The following is a 22,560-nucleotide window of genomic DNA, read 5'->3' on the forward strand; positions in this document are numbered from 1 at the left end:
CCATTTTCAAAATTGAGCAAAATATATGTATATGTATTTTGAATCCCATTCTGTCTTGGATCCCTATTTGTGGTTTTGCTACCACTGTTAGAGTTGAGGCAGCCTAATGTATTGGGGATGAAGGGTAATACTGCAGATTTTTATACTGGTGGAAGAATTCACAGACTTCTCTGTTAAAAGTATATAGGTGTGGGTATCAACTTAAATGCTTACAAAGTCATTACGGTAAAGGTCTAGGAGGGATTATAGTAAGGGCTAAAGAAGATAAGTGGTGGTCCTTGATTAAGTTGTGTTCAGGGGCAGTTTTCTATTTACTGAACTTTAAAGTTGTGAAATGAGAAGAGTGTTTAGAAATGTGATACAACTGCTTAAGTTGGTGGATTTAGTGTTAAGGTTCTGTTTTAGTCAGCTTTTTTGCTGCTGTGACTAAATGACCTGACCAGAGTAATTGTAGAGGAAGAAAAGTTTATTTGGGGGCTCACCATTTCAGAGGTCTCAATCCACAGACAGCAGGCTCCATTCCTCAGGGCTTGAGGTGAGGCAGAACTTCATGGTGGAAGTGTGTAGTGGAGGGAAGCAGCTCACATGATGATCAGAAATCAGAGAGAGACTCCACTTGGCAGATTCAAAGTATATACCCCAAAGTCACGCCTCCCATGCCCCACCTCCTCTAGCCACACCCTGCCTGCCTTCTGTTTCCACTCAGTTAATCCATATCAGGGGATTAATTCAGTAATTGGGTTAAGGCAGTTACAACCCAATCATTTCTCCTCTGAACTTTTTGCATTATCTCACAAATGAGCTTTTGGGGGAAACCTCACATTCAAACTATAATAGGTCCAAACTGTGTATTTTGGTCAATTATCCAATTTTCTTTTTTCTCTGTAAAAATAGGAGGTGTGCAGAGAGTTGAGGATCTTTTTCTTATTGGGTCACAGTTCACAAAATTAAACTCCTTTGTAAAATATAAAACATATTGTGTTAAAATCTAAGTGTGTTTCTCTGTGCTTGAGGACCTCCTAATTTGTAATAACCCTAGACTGTCAAGAATGTAAGAGGCCCTCATTTTTTCAGAGTAGAAAGATATAAAAGGATTTTATGATTACAAAAATGGAGGTTCCAAAAACTGATATAAACACAACATTCCGGGATATAAACACAAATATTAATAATTAAAAATCTAAAGCAAACACTTAAAGGCAATTAAATATTCTGTAATAGGATTGGGATACGAAGGTAGCAGATGAAATGTGGAATCTTCCTATAATTCACATCTATGAAGTTAAATTTTATATAGGCATGACTTTGGACTGTCTGTCAACAAGTAAGAATGCTCATGACATAATATTGAAAATTCAGAACACATATTTCCTATAGCCTGTGATTCTCACTAAAACTATTTGTATTAAAAGCAAGATGAAAGTTCATGGAAACTACTAATATTTATGAACTATATTATAGTAATTAAAATGCAAGTAATTTTCCCTGTTCTATATTTTGTATTTTCAGTAATGTTCTTATATAGTATTTATGGCTGAAAAGAAATTAACCACTCTCTTTTTAAGTGAAGCCTGAATTTTGAGATCTTATCCAAGTTTCTTGTTCATCAGTCCAGAAATTATGGATAGAGATTTTTAGACCCCCTGCTAGGTTCTTGCTAGGGGCTGGACTTAGGTGAAAATTGCAGACGTCTATGCCCAACCTGCTTTGCCTTCTTATTCTTTTTATTTCGCTGTCACTGACAGGGGACTGGACTCTACCTGTGTGGTTGTGGTTGCATAGTCCTATCTGCAGTGTTATATCTGGACTTGTCTCCCTTCATCTCTCTTTCTAGGAAGTGCATTTTCAACTGAGCACCTCAAGCTTCAGCTCCAGAAGGAATCCCTAAATGAGTTGAGGAAAGAGTGCACTGCAAAAAGGTAAATTCGACACTGAGAAAAATTGCTATGAGGGTTGAGTTTATCAGAGATATGACACTGTTCTAAATTCCCTGGGCCACAGTACCATGGCATAATGTTTGAATCTTCTTCCTGTCATCTATATACAGCTTAGCTTGTAGTTTTTTACTTTAATAGTTTCTTCTGTCCCACTCCTGCTTCTTGATAACTCATTTGGTTTACCTCAGCAGCACTTAGAAAATTTCTCTACCCTCGATTTCTCTACCTTTATAGTCATCCCTCCATGATGCTCTCAGACTTCTCTTCTTAAAATAATATTTTTAACATATTTTTTTCTTCTTTCTATGGTGAATCTTTTCCTCAGTTTTCACATAGGCTTCAGTCACTTGTCATTATACAACTACAGTTAATTTTAGGTGCTCCCTAACATAGAAAGATGCTAATAGTTTTTCCCAACATATTTCTTGATTAATTCATTGCCACCTCACTTCCTTTGTTCATCTAGATTCACTTTCTTGGAGTCTTTCCATCTTGCACTTTTCTCTGAAAAACCTTAGCAATTGAATATTCAAGAATATTAAGACCAAAAAAGAAACAGAGACCATCATCTATCCTAATCTTCAAATTTGCACAGAGGAAAGCAACTCTGGGAACTGACCTGTCCAGCTCACTAGCAAAGCCAGAACTAGAGCCCATTACATCTTCAGTGCTGTTTATATAAGAGGAGAAACAGTTCTTTTCCTACTCTCACATATAACATTTAATGCCATATTCTCCAGCAAATGCCAACAGGTATCCTATGATTTAATACCATTCTTATACTATCTGCCTGAAGATGTAATTATCTATACTCAGTTCCCAAGACCCCCAACCCACCCTGCAATTAGATACTAATCACAAGACCCAGACTGTGACCTGTGCTTCTGAATTAACTGAGTTCCCACAGACCCCTCCTCTGGTTTGATTAATTTGTAATTTACTAGAGTGGCTCACAGAACTCAGGGAAACACTTGGGTTTACTGATTTGTTATAAAGGTTATTACAAATGATACAAATGAACAGGCAGATAGGAGAGAGGCATTGGGCAAAGTATGAGGGAAGTTCTATGCCTACTCTGGTATGCCATTCCTCAGGACACCTCCACAATTTAGAAACTTATCATATCTTGCTCAAAAGTTTTAAAGCACTTAATTTCCAGCCGTGATCTCCTTCATCATCATCTTAAGAGATTGGTGGGTAGGACTGAAAATGCCAGCCTCCTAATGAATTGGTCTTTTTAGTGACCAGTTCTATCCTTAGGTTGTCTAGATGCCTCCCACCCTAAGTCACCTCATTGTCATAAGCTTAGGTATGATCAGTGTGGGCTTAAATGAATAACAAAACAATACTCTTTTCACTTAGGAAATTCCTAAGGTTTTAGGTGTTCTGTGATTGGGACCTAGAACTAAGGCCATATGTATTTCATACTATATCAAAGTGTTCCTCACCTTTTCCATTCTATACCTTTTCCATTTCACTTTGACCTATAGTTTCTTCTACATTATTTTGGTTCTTAAATTTTTGATGTCTTTTAATTGAGCAGGTAATTTATTCTATGAGTATTTGGTCATATTTGTGTGTGTATATGTGCATGTGTGTGTGTTTTTTGCTGGAGATGAATCCCAAGGTCTCCTACATGCAAGCACTCTAGCATTGAACTACCTCCCCAGCCCTGCTGGTCATATTTCTGGGTCGTTTCATGCTACAGCTGTTTGCTTATTTGTTCTTTGTTACTTTTCTAACCTTGTAATAGGGTGAAGAATAGTTTTTGTTCTTGTTGTTGTTGTTTGTTTGTTTTCTGAGAAGCACCATATGGATCTTTCCTGAAATCAATTGGCCTCATTAATAATGTCTACAAAACCTTGCTCAGTTTACTCAGCCCCTTTAAACCTTGTTTCCTTATTTATAAATGGGCATCATAATATCAACCTACTAAAGTTGAAATAATTAAATAAAGCCATTTGTAAAGCTCTAGGTACTCAGTGAATTGTTATTTGTGCACTTTACATTCCTTAGCATGGTGCTGGGCATACACTATAGCCCTCATTTTGTAGTTAGCTTAATTGATATTAGAGAGAGTTCAGGGCTCATGGGTATTATTTGTACCTCTACTTTTTAATTTTCTGTGGCCTATAGACCATTTAATCTTTTTCTGCATTAATTACGTAGAATAAATGTTAAAAAAGCATGCATACATGTTTTTTAATGTTATTGGTATATATTATACAGAATAGTATATTTTATTGTGATATATTGGTAAATGCACATAATGTAATTTGAGTAATTTCATTTGCCAGTCCCTCTCCTTGCCCTCCCCTCCAACCTCCTCCTCATTCTCTTTCTCTATCTTCATGGTCTCCGTTCTCTTTTTGAAATCCCTTTTTTTTCTCTCTAGCCTATACATACAAGAGAAAACATGAGCCTAGTTTATTTTGCTCAACATGATGCTCATTAGATTCATCTGTTTTGCTGCAAATAACTTCATTCTCCTCTTCCTCCTCCTCTTTAAGACGAATAAACTCCATTGTGTTATATATTCCCACATTTTCTTTATCCTTTCATCTATTGACGGACACCTGGGTTGGTTCTGTAACTTGTCTATTGTGAATGCAATCATATTTTCTAATAAGTACTTGTTTTCTTTCCTCATTAGAGAACTCTTTCTGAAGACTAATGCTCAGTTGACAATTCGTTGTAGGCAGTTACTTTCTGAGCTTTCCTACATTTACCCTATTGATTTGGTAAGTTTCATATTTTCTGAAAAGATTTATCTTTTTGAAAAGATGATCTCCATTTGAAGTTTACTCTCAATGAAAAGCTCATTAGTCTTAATCCCATATGCTCCCTTATGGCTCATTCAGGAGCTAGTATCTGTTTTAAATGTAAATTAATACTTAGTTGGCATTAGCATCTGCTGTTTAATTTTTTTTTAAATATCATTTTGGTTGTGAGATGAGATTCATCATAGAAAAATGCCTTTTGTTTCTTTATACTCTTTTTAGTTAACCAGATTATCCACTACTACCATTTCTGATATCTACCTGCAGATGCATGTACAGTGCCTCAAAAATATAATTGCTAATTCATTTATATTTATTGGTGTTCATTAAGATATTCCTGGGGGTGACTGTCTGGATGTTACATTTTTAATTAGCTTCTTAAAATAAATATAAAAAGTAAAACTTATCTAAAACTAATTAGATAAGTTGTGCTGAGGATTGAACCCAGCTCCTTACATGTGTTGAGCGAGCACTCCACTGCTGAGCCCCAGCCCCAGCCCCAGATTTCTTTTTTGTAAAACCGAATCCTTTAGATTTGATAGTTCTCAATGAAAATTGATGTAAAAGACTAATTTTCAGAGAAAACGACAAACAGGATTTGAACTTGCTCACAGAATCTTGTTAAATCATTTATAGATAAGAATCAGTTAGAAAATATTTTTATGATAATAATATTTCATGGTTTTCCCTAGACATGATGTCTTAAACATTTTTATTACAGAAAATTTGAAGTATGTATAACTACAGGAAGATAGAATATTGAATCATCATGTCTCATCACCCTGTTTCAACAAATATAATAATATTTAGAGTCTAAGACTGCATTATATCTAAGTCAACTGTGACCTGCTAAAGTTTCTTTGCTTTATATATAAAAAAATTAATTTCATTTTTTGGTTAAATTCACAGAATGAGCATAAGGATTATTTTGTATGCGGTGTCAAGTTACCTAATTCCGAGGATTTCCAAGGTACTTTATTTCTATTTTACTTCTAAAGATTTGGTGTATGTAATATATGAGGATAGAGATATCTTGAAATGTTGTTTGCTTGGCACTTTGTCCATAAGTGGTTTTGCACCTTCTGTCTCCTCCCACTTAGAAGAATGTAGGTCATATTCACTAATAGAAGATATAACAGAGGTTTAATTTTGGAAAACTAATTATTGTAACTTGCATTTGAAATTTAAAACAAAATCATTTTTAAATGAGCTTTCAGCAAATCAGGGAATTGGGTTCTTAAGAATACAAATAATCTCCCTACCCTGTTGATTTGATTTTCATGAAAAATTGTATGTGGTTGGCAGCAGAAGAAAAGCAAACGTTTATCTGTACTATTTTTTTTTTTACAAAGCTCTATTCTACTAACCTGAAAAGTATTACAAATTTAATTTTGTGACATTCCTGCTATCATAGGTTTAATTTGTTGTACTATCATTTCTCTCCTTTTACACACAGGTGTTATGGAATATGATTTACAATAATTCCTACATTTTAAAATCTTTTCTGCTTTCTAATCTCCCCAACTATGCCAAGGAAAAAAGATTCTCAAAATGGTTTCTTTTCCTTTAGTATAAATGATGCCTTGAGACCTACTAAATATCTTTATAAATTATTCTCAGAGCTAACATATTAAACCTGTTTGGGTAGTTATACAAGAAGGGAGCCTTACTAGTTTTGATCAGGATTTTCTTCCATTTCCCTTTAAAGACACTATTAATATTTGTGGTCCTTGAACATTTAAGACTGTTTTAATTTATTATCCTCTTCAGCCTTTACAAGAGGTAGTTGGGTCATAATGTAAAGAGAGTGGTAAACTAAGAGTTGGAAAACCTTTGTTCAACTCCTGATTCCCCTTCCATGAACCATGTAGTTTGGAGGAAATCATGTATGTAACCTTTGAGTTGATTTCCTAATCAATGGTATGAGGATATTATATCCTACCTGTCTTACATGATTGTTGTAAAAATTGAGATATACCAGTATTTGTAAAAGCATGAGATATTGCTTTATATTAATCCTCACAAAACCAAAGGAAGCCTATAAGGAAAGTGGTATTCAGTGACTTGTTCAAGACTACAGAGCTAGCTGGTGATAGAGCTAAGATTTATCTGGTTGCCATTGTTGCCTTCAGATTTCTATAGGTCCCACAAAATGTGCTTTGGTATTAATTTTGGGCACAGTGGTAGCTTCTTGAAGCTATTGGCACATCATTTTCCTCATTCATTCATTGAAAAAATAATTTGTTGAACACCTATATGGCCGGCACTGTGCTGAATTTTGAGGATATAATAATGAAAAAGCAAACATTCTCTCCTTTCATGGAGCATACAGCCTATTGAAACAGACCAATGAATAGGAAAATAAGAATTAATAAGCATTTAATCAAGGGATATATTATCTTAAAGAATGAAGAAACCCCCTTTAAATAAAGCAATCAGAGAAGACCTCTCTGAAGAGAAACATTAAATAGAAATCTTAAAGACTAAAAGGAGCCACTATACTACAGCTTGGGGTATTCCCAGAACAGAGAGCATTAAGTACAAAAGTCATGTTGGAGGAGGCATGAGTTTGACATACCTGAAAAAGTTTGAAAAAGACCCCAGGCCACAGGTATGGGAGAAAAGATTTTCATTTAGGTAAATCATGTAATCTCGCAGCTTAATTTCCTTACCTGTAAAATGAGGTCATGTTTATATTTTTAATCCATTGTGATGATGGGATGAGATCACATTAGAAAGAACTTCTCAGATAGGAGGTATGCAATAAATATAATGGAATTCATTGAAAAGGAGAGAGAAAGGAAAGGAATGAAGGAAAGATCAAACCATCTAGATCTACGTGGCCAGAACACAGTGAACAAGGCGAAGAGTTCTGTTAGCACTGGAAGGAGGGGTCATCCAGGACTTGGAGGTCACGCTAAAGAAGTTCCATTTTATTCTCAATGAAGTGGGCAACGCCTGCAGGTTTCAAGAAGGAGAATGACGTGAGCTAAGCAATGCTTGTAATAGTCATTCTGACTGCTAAGTACAGAATTATTTGAAGAAGTAGTAAAACTAGTAAGGGAAGCGGAAGAGCAGTAGTGGTGGTCTGTTAACTTTAATCTACTGGTGGTGGTGGGGGTCTTGGTTCTATTTTCCTTTTCTTTCAAGTGCCTTGTTTCCTAGTTTTTCATAGCTTTTATACTACATTTAGAATGCCTAATTAAGCCCATATACATTCTCCCTTACCTTTAAAAAATTAATGTAACCTTTTAATGCAGTTGCTGAAAAATGAAATGGGAGATAAAAATAAGTTTAATTTTATGCTAAGGTCCTATTCATTCCCTATAACTTCTAAGAATCAGAAATTTTAAGAAGCATGTATAGTAGTACTGGACTTTAAAATTTTAATTTTAGCACTCTGCAAGACACTTCAATATGGTAAATGTGTTGAGTGCCTGTTTCTTATCTGCTATGCAGGTGCTGAGAATAAACAAAGAAAATTAGGACATTGATCCAAAGTTAATGAGAATAATAGTCTTATTGAGAGCATTATATTTGTAATCAAACCAGTCAAGAAATATTTACTGAATCTATACTCTATATTAGGCACTTAGAGGGTTATACCAGGTACTTGGGATTCAAAGAAATAGGAATAATCAATTCTACCAGGAGGGGATGAAGAAAACTTTATAGAGAAGACGATGCCTGAGCTATCTTAAGAAATAGCTGTTCCCCTGGGGAAAGAAGCATGGGAGGACATTTTAGGTTGGGTGAGCAGAAATGTGGTAACTTGGGACATCATGCATGATGTCTTCAAATTTATTACTTTAATCTCATAATTATGAGAATTAATGCCTCTGTGAAGAAAGGAATTACTCTAGATATTTTTTAAAGACAAGAACTTGGGGCCCAGAGAGATTGATTTTTACAAGGACTCATATTAACAGTGATAAAGCTAAGGTTAACACTAGTGTTCCTTATTCTAAGCTCTATATTATTCCTGCCATGGTGTCATTTCCTTCTTTGCTTTGAATAGTAACCTCTTCTAAGCCTCTGACAACTTTTTAGTATTCTATAGCAGCTGCATACTGGGAGACACTATAGTGAAGGAACTCCAAACTGGTCACTCCTGTGCTATTCATGAGACTTCCCTGGATAGACTTTATACTGCATAGGTTGATACTATTTGGGAAACTCCCAACATAGGGGCCCAACACAGCATTCATTGTGCTTTTCCAAATGGGTAAGTTCTTGTTAGAGTATGACAAAGAGAACTGGACACAATGGAAGAAAACTGTGAAGGGTATTCATCTGAGTTCCATTGACTAAGACGTTTAGCTTAAAAAAAAAAAAAAAACAATGTTTTTGCGTGTGTTTTTAAGTAATCCATAACACGAGAGCCTTTTGTGGTAATGAGACCCAGATTTCCTTCTGTGTCTGTATCCCTTTATGCAGGCATGATTTCTTGGAAAGGAGAGTCCATATGTCAAACAGTGTCTCATTGAGAACATGGACTGATTCCATAGATGCTGTGGCAGTGATTAGAGTCTTAAATATTTTGTCCTGTCTGGATCAGTGGGTGCTTGGTTCCTTAACAAATCAGCTGCCTCAGTGATTGGGAAGGCAGGATGGTAAGAGCTTTTAGATCACTTATTGTACTTGGATGCATTTGAATATTAATAGTTTGTCCAACATATAAATCAAAGGAACATTTGAACTAATTTATGTTATGGCCATTGTGTGTTTGTAGGATTTATTGTCATAAAAATTACACAACAGCTGCAGCCTTGAGTGGCTTCCTATATTTAAAACACAAGTCAGAAATATTTATTATGGGGAAACTGTGGGCTTTTGTTTTGTTTTTAAGTTCCTTAAAACATTGTCTGAATTAGTATCTTTTTCACATACCTGAGTCTTACAGTTCATTCCTGTTCTTCCCCGGACCTTGATTCCCCCTCCAATTTCTTCTCACCAACAAAACTATCATCTGTGACCTTTCTAACCCTCAGAGCAGTATAAGAAATACAAACCTCTGCTCTGCATTAGGTGTTACGGACGTCATTAATGCTTACTGGAAAAGTACACCCAAGAGGGCCATGTTTTGGCTTTGGCAGGTAAAAAGTCTTTCAGATCTTGGAATGCTGGAAACCTTAAACCTTTTGGTTTTTTAGCTAAAGTGATTGGCAACAGAATGTGACATCTGAGGTTGCATGGCCTGCAATACCCATAATTAACCACATGAGTTCACATTTTCCCACAGGAGGCTCAGTGGTCTTGGGGTGATGAAAGTGACTTCCCTACCAGGAGGTGGTTTTCCTTTTGAGGGTATTGCAATACCCTTGAGTCCTGTAATGCTTCACCCATAGTCCTTTTAAAATGCTTTTTAATATAAAGCCTCAATATTGGAAATCCAACACCACAGTGTTTAACAGTAAGGCTGTGATGGAGCACTGTGGCCTGAAATGGGAAACAACCTAGGGTTTTTAATAGGTGGAGCGGGGAGTCTTGTGGCAACAATGATGAGTGTGAATAACTTGAATCAAAGCAGATTTCCAATATTATTTCATTTTCATTGTTTGCTATTTCCTTTTTGGTTTTGATTTCTATGTGTAGGCTTCTCTTAGAGATGCCATTTTATCTTTAAAAATTTAAGCAAAGTTATTTTGTTAATTGGGGGAGGTAATTTTAAAAGAACACTTCTTTGTTCTTTTAAGAAAGATGTGTAATGTAGTCTCAAAATATGCAAATGTGGTTCTTTAGTTGAGGGTTTAGCACTGGATAGATTTTTTTTTAAACAATCGTAGTTTTCTTTTGACCTATGTGGAAGTCAGATGAAGAGGATTCTTGTTGCTTTCTGGAGGTTTTCAAATCCATTTCTGTCAGGTCATGTTGAAAAGGAAAAACCTCGTATAAAGCACACATAGAAAACTCCCAATTTTTCACAATACTATCCTTCATTATTCTAAGTCCTCTTCTTCCTTTCTTCCTTCTAAAGAAGATTCTTAAAGTCCTTTTACTCATAGAAATATTTTTAGTTTGGTAAGCTCTGTTCTTTACAGAAAGTAGGAAGCAGGTTTCCGCAACCTGGGAAAGAACTCACAGTCCCAGCTGTGCCACCAGACCTAGGTATTTTTGGAGCAGAGATAATCTGAGGTGTGGATGCAATTCTCCCACTTCCATCACTGTGATTTTTACCTATATGACTTTGACCAAGCCATATCCCCTGGACCTCATTTTTCTCCTAATAGTGTCAGACTCAGTGGTTTCTAAGGTTTCTCCTAGCTCTGATATTATTGGATGATGAATTCATAATTTTAGTTTCTTAGGTAGTGTGACATACAGGTTTTGATAGAAACACAGTGTTGAATATAAATCAAGGTACTTGGGAGGGACTGAGGCAAAAGGACATGGTTTCTAAAAATAGAATTCTAGCTAGTGAGGACATGACTTAGTGGTCAAATGAATATTGTTAGTTTTTTTTTTTTTCACGAGTTTGTTTTGAAAGAATGGCAAACGTGGGTTGAGAAACCCCTTTTCTGTCAAGCACTATACAGATCATCGAGTACTCAGATTTTTGTGTATTCTTTGCCCTTACTAGAGAAGTATGAAGTAATTACATGAGTTTCATAAGCTTGGCATATCCCAAGCTCCCAAGTTAAATTATGGCATATTAGTTTTTTAACTTTAAAGTTCTAAGACAGGATGGTATAACTGATATAGTAGTAGTAAGGATGGAGGATTTAGCATCAGGCCAACTAATTTACTAGCTGTATTACTTTGGACAGCTTCCTTAATCTCTTTGAGCCTTGTTTTATCTGTAAAATGAATGAAATGGCATTAAAAAGCTATCTAGTTTAGTAATTCTTGGTGAATGAATTATTTTCAAATATAAGGTACTACATTTGATTCTGGACAGAAGAAAAATATATAATTGTAAAAGTAACCTGTTTTTTATTGGATGATCAAAGAGAACCCAGCAGTCTGTTATGGTAGCAAGAGTAGAGAATTCACTGAGCAATGGATAGCTGTAGTAACATCCTTACCATAAGAAAACAGAGCTTAGATAATTAAATATAAGTACAAAAGGATGTGAAAAGTATTATTAATAATTGAAGTTGAAGGTGCCCTTAGAACTCAGGGAATGGTCAAGCCATGGTCATCTCAATCATTTTAGCCCTTCTTCTCTAGACAGCTGGGCCAGTCCAGATTAATGTAAAATCTTTTAGTAGGAGTGTATGTGCAAGGATGTGTGTGTGTGTGTGTGTGTGTGTGTGTACTTTATAACTTATTTTAGGAATACTGTATACCAAGCAGTTACTTTTTCCTTCCTTCTGGGGAAGTTCAAAACTTTCTGTTGCATTATTCTAAGTTCATCATTTATCCCTTGATAGGTAGGGGCAGAAATCTGGATAATGAGTTTTATAATGTAATTATTCTTTTTAAGAAGCTACATGCTTATGTTTAACTGTGTGACACAAGCATGTTTTAGCAATAACTTCCCCCTAAATTGCATACATAGGTTAGTGTATAAACAGTGTGGGTTCCTCTCTCCCCCACTGGGGATCGAACCCAGGGACACTTAACCATTGAGCCACATCTCCATCCCTTTTTTGTATTTTATTTAAAGACAGGAGCTCACTAAGTTGCTTGGGGTCTCACTAAGTTTTTGACTTTTCACTTTTGCTGTTTAAAATATTTTTATCATGCCAGGCACACGCCTGTAATACCAGTGACTCAGAAGGCTGAGGCAAGAGGATTACAAGTTCAAAGCTTAACCTCAGCAACTTAGTGAGACCCTAAACAACTTAGCAAGGCCCTGTCTTAAAAAGAACTGGAGATGACTGGAGATGTGGCTCAGGGTAGAGCATCCATGGGTTCAATCCCTGGTACCAAAAATAAATAAATAAAATATTTATTTTCTTTTAGTCCATTCTCAAATATCATAGATTTATTCATGTAACCCTTTCTCATATAAATAAACATATCCTATAAGGAATATACCATGCCGTTTTACTGCACTTCAGAATCAATGTTGCATAATAGCACAACACTATAACTATATTGCTTAGAAAGTTGTTAATGAATAATATATAAAATGATTATATAGTGTTAAACCTCTGAAACTAATTTTCACATTATGTAATAGTTTCAAGCATTAATTCCCCTTTTAAAAATGCTCAGAAAGGAAATAATAGGTATTTGGATACACTAAGAACTCTTGCTTAAGGTATATGTCTGTAAATATGATCATTTAATTAGTGAGAAATACTTTTAAATATAGATAGTAGATAAAGTTTCAAGTCTAAAATGTGTTTAGATTTGTATAAAATTTATATAATTAGATAAGTGATTAATATCTTATTTGTAATTTATTTTTATAAATCTCCTTTGAAATTAATTTATTATTATCTCATAGCCACATTTATAAGGTAACATTTATAAGGAATTTATTATTATCTCATAGCTACATTTATTATTATCTCATAGCTACATTTATAAGGTAAATGGTTGTTTTCTTTTCCTCTGCTTTCGAATTTACAGCAAAAGATGATGGAAGCATTGCTGTTGCCCTTGGTTACACTGCACATTTGGTCTCCATGATTTCCTTTTTCCTACAAGTGCCCCTCAGATATCCTATAATTCATAAGGGGTCTAGATCAACAATCAAAGATAATATCAATGACAAGCTGACTGAAAAGGAGAGAGAGTAAGTGTCTTTTTTTTCATGTTTTTAAAATGAAGCCTAGATGAAACATGGGGTATATTAAAAATATAAAATGTGACCTAAATCTGGCAGTTTTTATATAAATTTGGTTAAGTGCTCCATTTCTTTTAGCTTCCAAGATCAGATGAGATCGGACACATGCAGGGTGGTATGGGTGTAGACTCCATTTCTTTTAAATATAATACAGTTATTCATTTAGATTCTAGTGGTTCAAGTCCTATACTTCAAAAAATTGCTGATGTTAGCAAAACTGACTCATTTGCTTTACTTTTGTTGAGGGTCAATCTCTTATGCTGTGTAAATATTTACAATACCTGTTGCCTGTCACTTAATAAGTGAAATGATTAAAAGATTTGTCAGAGAGACAAGTAGGAAAAAGATAAAAGGCTTAGCAGCACATTGAACATAACTGAAAAGTAGATCAGTAACTGGAAGATAGGGCAGTAAAAAAATATGAAGAGTGCCTGATTTACAATAATTCAACTGATAATTTTTTGACTTTACAATGGTATAAAAAGCAATATTCATGCAATAGAATCTATATTTAGAATTTTTAATTCCTAATGTGTTCCCAGGCTAGAAATATGCAGTGTGATACTCTCTTGTGTGAGCTGGGCAGCAGCAGTGAGCTGTAGCTGCCAGGCAGCCACAAGATTAAGAGGGTAACAGCTGATACTCTACAGTGTTCTGTATTACTAAGCTATGATGTTTGGTAGGTGTATTAAATGCATTTTCAATTTGAGGTATTTTTAATTTATGATGGATTTGTTGGAAGATAACATCATTGTAAGTCAAGGAACATCTGTATTCTGACCAAAGCACAAAGAGCAAAAAAGATGGAATATAAAGTGCAAGACATGTAGGACTCAATAGAAATGTCTAATATATGTATATTTGTGGTCATAGGAAGGGTGGAAAGAGCACCAGGTAAACACAGTAATTCAAGAGATAATGATTGAGAATATTTCAAATTTAACCAAAGAAATCAGTTTACAAAAATCAGTTTTCAAAAAACACTAAATATAAAACATAATAACGATCAAGAAAATATACGTAGGAATATTTAAACAGATGAAAACACAATACAAAATGAAAATATTAAAAGCAACTAAAGAGAAAAAGACATGGTAGTACCAAAAGGTTTATAATAAGACCAATAGCTACATTCTTAGAAGAAATAAGTTTAAGTACAAAGGTGATACAATGACATTTTAAAGTATTAAAAGAAAGTCATTGCCAACTTATAATTCTATACATAGTGTAGACTAAACGACATACTGATGAAAAACCAGAAAAATGGACATGCAAGAAGGAACAAAGCATCAAAAAGTATAAATACAAGTATATTGAAATTAATTTTGAGTATGAAACAAATTAGTAATGTCTTATTGAATATAAGACACCCATACACAAAGTGTATGTAGAATCATTATAATGCATGATTCTAAGACAAAAGATAAGATGGAGTAAAATGGAATTAAAGTACTCTTAATATTCTAGCTTTCCTTAGACAGTGGCAAAGATAGTAATTTGTTATACTCTCATAAATCAAGGATGCATGTTATAATCTCATAATCATTAAAAGAGTTGTTTTGTGCAAGCGAAATTTTGTAAAGGAGATAAATTGATACTTGATTTATTAATGGAAGGCAAGAAAAGAAAAAAAGTGAACATTAAATTAAAAAAACATTATTTCTGTTTCTGTGATATAAATGGAAAACAAATAGTAAATTTGCAGTTATAAACCCAAATTTATCATGTAATTACCTTAAATGTAAATGATATTGATATTCTTAAAAATGTTGTCACACTAAATAAAAAAGTAAACTCATCCTGCTTTCAAGAGTACTTTAATTAAACCAGAAATATTGAAAGAAATATTATCCAAATGAGAGCTAATATAATTATACAAATATTAGACAAAGTAAAATTTAAGGAATTTAAATAATGTGGGGCATTTTATGACAGTACAGTCAATTCTAAATATGTATATTTATCTGTCTAAAAATATAACTTCAAATATAGACAAAAATTCACAACTACAAGGAAATCTAATGGTAGAGGACTTTAAATTTTCTTTCATTAACTATTATTAGAAAGAAGCAGGCAAAAATTAATATTTTAAAAATTTGAACAGTACAATTACTAAAGTAGACCTAAGCATGTATAAAGAATATTGCAACAGAAGGTTTTAGGATGTATTTTCCTGGCACACATGGCACATATGCCAAAAATGGTTATTCTGGGTCTCAAAACATTTCAAATAAAAGGAAATTTTAAACTGAATGACAATGAGAATATAGCATGTCAGAGTTGTAAGGTGTAGATCATTTAATTCTCTATCTAAAGCCACACAAGAACAGTCAAAGTAGCGCTTGAAAAGTAAAAGGAAGCAAATAATAAAGATGAAACTGGAAATTAAATGAATAATTATGCAATGGGGAAAATAGTAAAGGCAAAAGTTCTAGACCCAAAATCAACTAGATTGATAAGTCCTTTAATAGGGTTAATTTAGAAACTGAAGAGACAAGGCAAAATGACCAGTATGAGAATGAAAAAAAGAACAACACTAGAGAAAATAGACAGGTATTTAAAATTAAATGGCTAAATTTCTAGAAAAACACCAAATTTCTAGATTTATGCTGGTGTGTGAATAACTGGAATTTAGAAAACACCACACTAGGCTAAAGGGAAAGGGGATATAGAATAACCTAAGACCTTATTCTCATCACTGGCTGCACATTAAAGTCATCTGGGAAGCTTCTAAACATGATCTGATCCCCAGATTCCTGGCCTTTCCCCAGAAATTGTGATCCAATATAGGGATTTTAGGTATTTTTTTAAAACTTCTGAAGTGATTCTACTGTGCAGTTAGGGTTAAGAATTACATTTTAGATTGAAAGAATGTTTTGTTCTTGGCATAAAGAAATGAAATATTTAAGCATACTTAGGAAAGTGCTAGTTAGAAGGAAAGTGGAGGGGTAGAAAGAGGAATGGTAGACACATATGGAGGAAATGAGTACTACTGTCCACCCTTGGTATCTGTGGATTCTGCATCCAGGAATTCCACCAAAATTAGGCTAGAAATAAGCCATGGAGAAATATGTCTGTACTAAATAATACCAGATAGCAACTATTTATATAGCAGTAACATTGCATTAGGTATTATAAATAATTTGGAGATTATTTAAAGTATATAGAAGGTTGTACATATTATATATGCAAATACAATGCCATTTTATAAAGGACTTGAAAATCTCAGATTTTGGTATCCACAAAAGGGGGTGGGAGCCAGTCTTCTGAGAGATTAAGGAATAAATCCATATCTGGTCTACCAAGGCTCTCAGCTAAGAAGCACATGTATAGTTTAAATCAGTGCCTTTTTCAGTGTTTGATTGATTTTGAGCCCAGTGTTCTTTTCAGTTTCAAAAACAAATAAAACTGAGGACCTGAATTTCTTGTCTTTCATTTTTTAAAAGTGGAGACAAGATTCACATAACGTAAAATTAAAGATTTTAAAGTATATAATTTAGTGGCATTTAGTACTTTCACAGTATTGTGCAACCTCTGTCTAATTCTAAAACAATTTTATCCTGTATCCATTAAGCAGTTACTCCCTAATCCCTAGCCTTCCATCAGCCCCTGGCAACCACCATTCTGCTTTCTGTCTCTCTGTATTTTCCTATTCTAGATATTTTGTATACATGGAATCATACAATAGGTGACCTTTTTGTTTCTGGCTTCTTTCAGTTAGTATATAATGTTTTCAAGATGCATCCATGTTGTAGCCTAATCAGTACTTCATTCATTTTTATAGTCAAATAATCTTCCATTCAATGTGTATACATTTGTTTATTCATTCATCTCTTGATGGACATTTGGGTTATTTCCACCTTTTGACTATTGTGAATACTATAGCTGTTGCTATGAATGTTTACATACAGTTGTTTGAGTACCTATTTTCAATTCTTTTGAGTATATGCCTGCTAATGAAATTGCTGAGTCATATAGCAATTCTGTATTTAACTTTTTGAGGAATCATTAAACTGTTTTCCTAGCAGTTGCACCATTTTGTATTTCCAGATGTGATGCGGTATCTTTTGTTCTGTTTTTATTTATATTATTGAATAATGATGTTTGTAGCTTTTCACATGCTTACTGGATGTTCAGATATCTTCTTTGGAGGAATCTCTGTTCAAATCTTCTGTCCATTTTTTAATTGGTTTGTCTCTTTTTTGCTGATGAGTGCTTAAGCATCTTTATGTATTCTTAATATTAGGCCCTTATCAGATGTATGATTTGCAAATATTTTCTCCCATTCTCTTGGGTTTTGTTACAGTTTAAGGCCTAAAATGAAGGTATTACATACTGCCTTGATGTCTGGTGAAACTGTGAGGACTTCTGAAAGGCCTTGCATTTCAGTCCCCCTGCTAGCTAGGAAATCACTGAAATATACTAATCACATCCTCCTGCTGGAAGCAGGGGTAATCTCTACTTTTGATATTATAAAGCTTGTCTGTCTAGCAATGAAAAAGAATAAAATCATGGCATTTGCAGGTAAATGGATGGAACTGGAGAATATAATGCTAAGTGAAGTTAGCCAATCCCAAAAAACCAAATGCTGAATGTTTTCTCTGATATAAGGAGGCTGATTCATAGTGGGGTTGGGAGGGGGTGCATGGGAAGATTAGATGAACTCTAGATAAGGCATAGGGGTAAAGCGAACGGAGAGGGCACGGGGGTAGAAATGAGGGTGGAATGAGACGGACATCATTACCCTAAGAACATGTATGAAGACACAAATGGTGTGAATATACTTTGTATACAATCAGAGATATGAAAAATTTTGCTTTATATGTATAATATGAATTGTAATGCATTCTGCTGTCATATATATAACAAATTAAAATTTTAAAAGCTGGTCTTAGACCCTATGTCTTAGTCTGATCACACTGCTCTATCAAAATACTATACACTGTATAATTTATAAACAGAATTTATTTCTCCTGGCTGTAGAAGTTGGGAAGTCCCAAGATCAAGGTGGCAACAGGTTCATGTGAGAGCTGCTTTCTCTGCTTCTAAGACCATGCCCTCTTGCTGAATCCTTCAGAGGGGAGGAATATCTTGTCCTCATATAAGAGCGACAGAAGAGATGTAAGGGGACCAAACTCTCTCCATCAAGCTGTTTTATAATATCTAAGCCCTTATGACCAAATCACCTCCCAAAAGGCCCCACCTTCCAACACTGTTGTCTTAGAGATTAAGTTTCTGACATACTCATACCGTTGTACCCTGTTGTTCACTCTTCTCAATTAGAGTCCCATGTATGGTATGTGGTGTTCTGTTCCCCAGGCTGGGAGTACATGTCACTCATATTCTGTGACCAATCTCCTTTGTCCAGAGTCAAGTGTTAAGTGTTTAACCAATCCCATAACTCTGGATTATGAATCTCTCTTTCATTAATGGGTTGAAGAGGAAGCAATTAAAATAGGTCTTTTATATTCTTTTCTTTGATTCAGAAAAGTTTTTAATTTTGATGAGGTCCAATTTGTCTTTGTTGTTGTTCCTAGTGCTTTTGGTGTAATATCTAAAATCTCCAGCCAAACCCAATGTCATAAAGATCTATCCTTGTTTTCTTATAATAAATAGTTTTAGTTTTTATATTTAGGCCTTTGTTCCATTTTTGAGGTAATTTTTATATTGTTTTTCCCTTGAATGGCCTTGGCACCCTTGTTGAAAATCAATTGGCCATGGATTATTTGTGGTTTTTTATTTCTATTCCATTGGTCCATATGTAATAGTCTTATGCCAATATCATAATAAGCTTTGAAATTGGGAAATATAAGTACCCAAACTTTGTTCTTCTTTTTAATATTGTTTTGGCTATTCAGAGGTCTTTGGATTCTATATGTATTTAAGAATTAACTTTTCCATTCCTGCAAAAATGGCCTTTGGAATTTTGATAAGCATTATATTGAATCCACAGATTACTTTGAGGAGTATTGCCATCTTATTTTTTAACTATTTTTCTATTTTTGTTTTTATTAGTGCATTAAGTTTGTACATAATAGTGCGGTTTATTTTGACATAATCATAAACGCATATAGCATAGTTAGCTCATTCTCAATTCCCTGTATTTTCCTTTTCCTTCTTTCTTTCTTCCCCCTGGTCCCTTTCCTCTATTCTACTAGTTTTGCTTCTATTATTGTTTTTTAAAATTGCTACAGTATAGATCTGTATTAAAGTAGAATTCATTGGGATGTATCCATCTATTCACATAGCATAAGTTGGTTACTTTGATTCTGCAGTTGCTCCCCTTACACACTCCTCCTCCTTTCCCTTCGATCCCCCCTTTACTCCTCTGTTCTCCTTATTTTCATTATATCCCTCTCCCCCTCCTTTTTTTTTTTTTAATTTCTTATTTCTCTCTAGCTTCTGCAAATGAGAGAAAACATTGGGCTCTTGACTTTCTGAATTTGGATTATTTCACTTAGCATGAATGATGTTTTCAACTTCTGTCCATTTATCAGAAAATGATATAATTTATTCTTATTTATGACTGAAACTCTTGTGTATATATTCACATTTTTTTAACCCATTCATCTATTGATGGGCACCTAGACTGGTTCCATTGCTTGACTGTTGTTAATTACACTGCTATAAACATTGTTATGTGTGTTATCACTAGAGTATGCTGATTTTAGTTCTTTTGGATAAATACCAAGGGTCATATGGTGATTCCATTCCTAGCCTTTTGAGGAATCCCTGTAGCGCTTTCAATTGATTGTACTAATTTGCAATCCCAGCAACAATATATAGGTGTACCTTTTTTCCGCCTCTTTGCCAGTACTTGTATTCTTACTGATTTCCATTCTAATTGAAGTGAGAGGAAATCTCAGTGTAGTTTTAATTTGCATTTCCCTGATTGCTAAGTATGTAAACATTTTTTCATATATTTGTCAGCCATTTGTATTTCTTTTGAGAAGTGTCTCTTTAGATGATTTTTCATGCTTATTGATTGTTTTGTTGTGGAGTGGTGCATGTGTGTGTGCGTGTACGTTTTTTGAGTTCTTTGTATATTCTGGATATAATCCCTTGTCAGAATAGTAACTGACAAAGTTTTTCTCCCATTCTATAGGCTGTCTCATCATGTTCTTGTTTCCTTTGCTGTTTAGAAGCTTTTTGATTTGTTGCCATTTCACTTAATAATGATTCTGATTTTATTTCTTGAATTTTAGGAATCCTATTAAGGATGTTAGAGTGTTGGCCCTATGTTTTCTTCTCTTTTTTTTTTTTTATTTTTTATACTAAGGATTGAACCCTGGGCTTTGTGCATGCCAGGCAAACATTTTACCACTGAGCTATATCCCCAACCCTTGACTCTATGTTTTTTTATAGCATTTGTAGTGTTTCTGGTCTAATTCCTGTATCTTTGATCCATTTTGAGTTAATATTTGTACAAATAAGAATAAAGATCTAGTTTCAATATTCTACATATGGCTGTCCAGTTTTCCCAGCACCTTGCTATAAAAGCTATCTGTATTCCAACATATGTTTTTGGCACCTTGTCAAGGATTGATGACTATATCTATGTGGATTTGTCTCTTTGTCTTCTTTTCCGTGAACTTCATGTCTGTTTTTAATGCCAGTTCCATGTTGTTTTTGTTACTATAAATCTGTAGTATAATTTGAGATCAGGTATTGTGATGCTTTCAGCCTTGCTTTTCTTGCTCAGTATTGCTTTGGCTGTTCTGAGTCTTTTATTCTTCCATATGAGTTTTAAGACTTCTTTTTCTGTGAAGAGTGCTATTGATATTTTGATGGGGATTGCATGAAATCTTTTGGTAATATGTCCATTTGACAATATTAATTCTGTCTATCAAGAACATGGTAGTTCTTTCCATCTTCTAAGGTCTTTTTGAATTTCCTCAGTGTTCTATAATTTTTACTCCTTGATTGGACTTGTTCTCAAGGTGAGTTTTTAAATATTTATTTGTTTGTTTGTTTGTTTATTTATCTACCTTTGAGGCTGTTGTGAATGGATTTTTTTGCAGAGGAGGCCTGACTTCTTTCTTAGCAGATTCATTATTGGAATATAGGAAAGCTGTTGATTTTTGTGTTGTTCTTATTTTTGTAGTCTGCCACTTTGAAGAATTTGTTAGTCAGCTCTAGAAGTCTTCTGGTAGAGCTTCTTAGGAATTCTAAGTATTGGATCATGTCATCGGAAAACAGATAATTTGACTACTTCTTTTCCTATTTTTATTCCTTTAATTTTTTTTTCTCTTGCGTGATTGCTCTGACTAGTGTTTCAAGAATTATATTGAATAGGAGTGGTAAAAGTGGACATCCTTGTTTTGTTCCTCAGTTTAGTGGAAATGCTTTCAGTTTTTCCCTGTTCAATATGATGTTAGCTTTGGAATTGCCATATATAGCCTTTATGATATTGAGGTGAGTTCCTTCTATACTTAGTTTCTCACCCCCCACCCGGTCTATTGAGATAATCATGTGATTTTTGTTCTTAATTGTCTTTATGCAATGAAAATTATATTTATTGAATTTCATATGTTAAATCATCCTTTCATCCCTGGGATGAAACCAACTTAATCATGGTGTACAGTCTTCTTAATATGTTTTTAAATGTGAATTGCTAACATTTTATTAAGAATTTTTGTATCAGTGTTTGTTATCATTTGTATGTGAGGTGTACCCAAAAGCTTGTGTGTGAGATAATGCAAGAAGGTTTAGAGAAGAAATGATTGGGTTATGAGAGCCTTAACTCAATCAGTGAATTAATCACCTGATGGGATTAATTGTGTAGTGATTGATAATAGTGTGGCTGGGTTGGAGGTGAGGTATTGGGGGCTTGGCTTTGGGGTATTTATTTGTATTTGGCAAGTAGCGATCTTTCTCTGTCTCTGCTGTCTGATCATCATGTGAGCTGCTTCCCTCTGCCATACTCTTCTGCCAAGATATTCAGTCTTCCTCAAGCCTCAAGGAAGAGAACCAGCTGGATATGGACTGAGACCTCTGAAACTAATTGTGCTGGTTGGGTCTTTTAATCACAGAGGCAAAAAAGCTGATTAAAATAATGTTTATCATGGATATTGGTCCATAGTTTGCTTTCCTTGATGGGTCT

General features: G+C 34.3%; 1 protein-coding gene across 2 annotated transcripts in view; it reads left to right on the forward strand.

Annotated features, from left to right (window-relative positions):
• The window catches only part of Uvrag (UV radiation resistance associated), a 341,523-nt gene that overhangs the window by 196,213 nt on the left and 122,750 nt on the right, over positions 1-22,560 (forward strand). For both annotated transcript variants that reach the window (XM_026387330.2, XM_077797626.1), the window contains exons 9-12: positions 1,835-1,919; positions 4,591-4,678; positions 5,627-5,687; positions 13,241-13,406. In XM_026387330.2, the coding sequence (XP_026243115.2) occupies positions 1,835-1,919; positions 4,591-4,678; positions 5,627-5,687; positions 13,241-13,406 (400 nt within the window). The remainder of the gene's footprint in view (positions 1-1,834; positions 1,920-4,590; positions 4,679-5,626; positions 5,688-13,240; positions 13,407-22,560) is intronic.

This window comes from Urocitellus parryii, chromosome 4 (assembly GCF_045843805.1).
Source record: "Urocitellus parryii isolate mUroPar1 chromosome 4, mUroPar1.hap1, whole genome shotgun sequence".
In the NCBI taxonomy this organism is placed as follows: domain Eukaryota; kingdom Metazoa; phylum Chordata; class Mammalia; order Rodentia; family Sciuridae; genus Urocitellus; species Urocitellus parryii.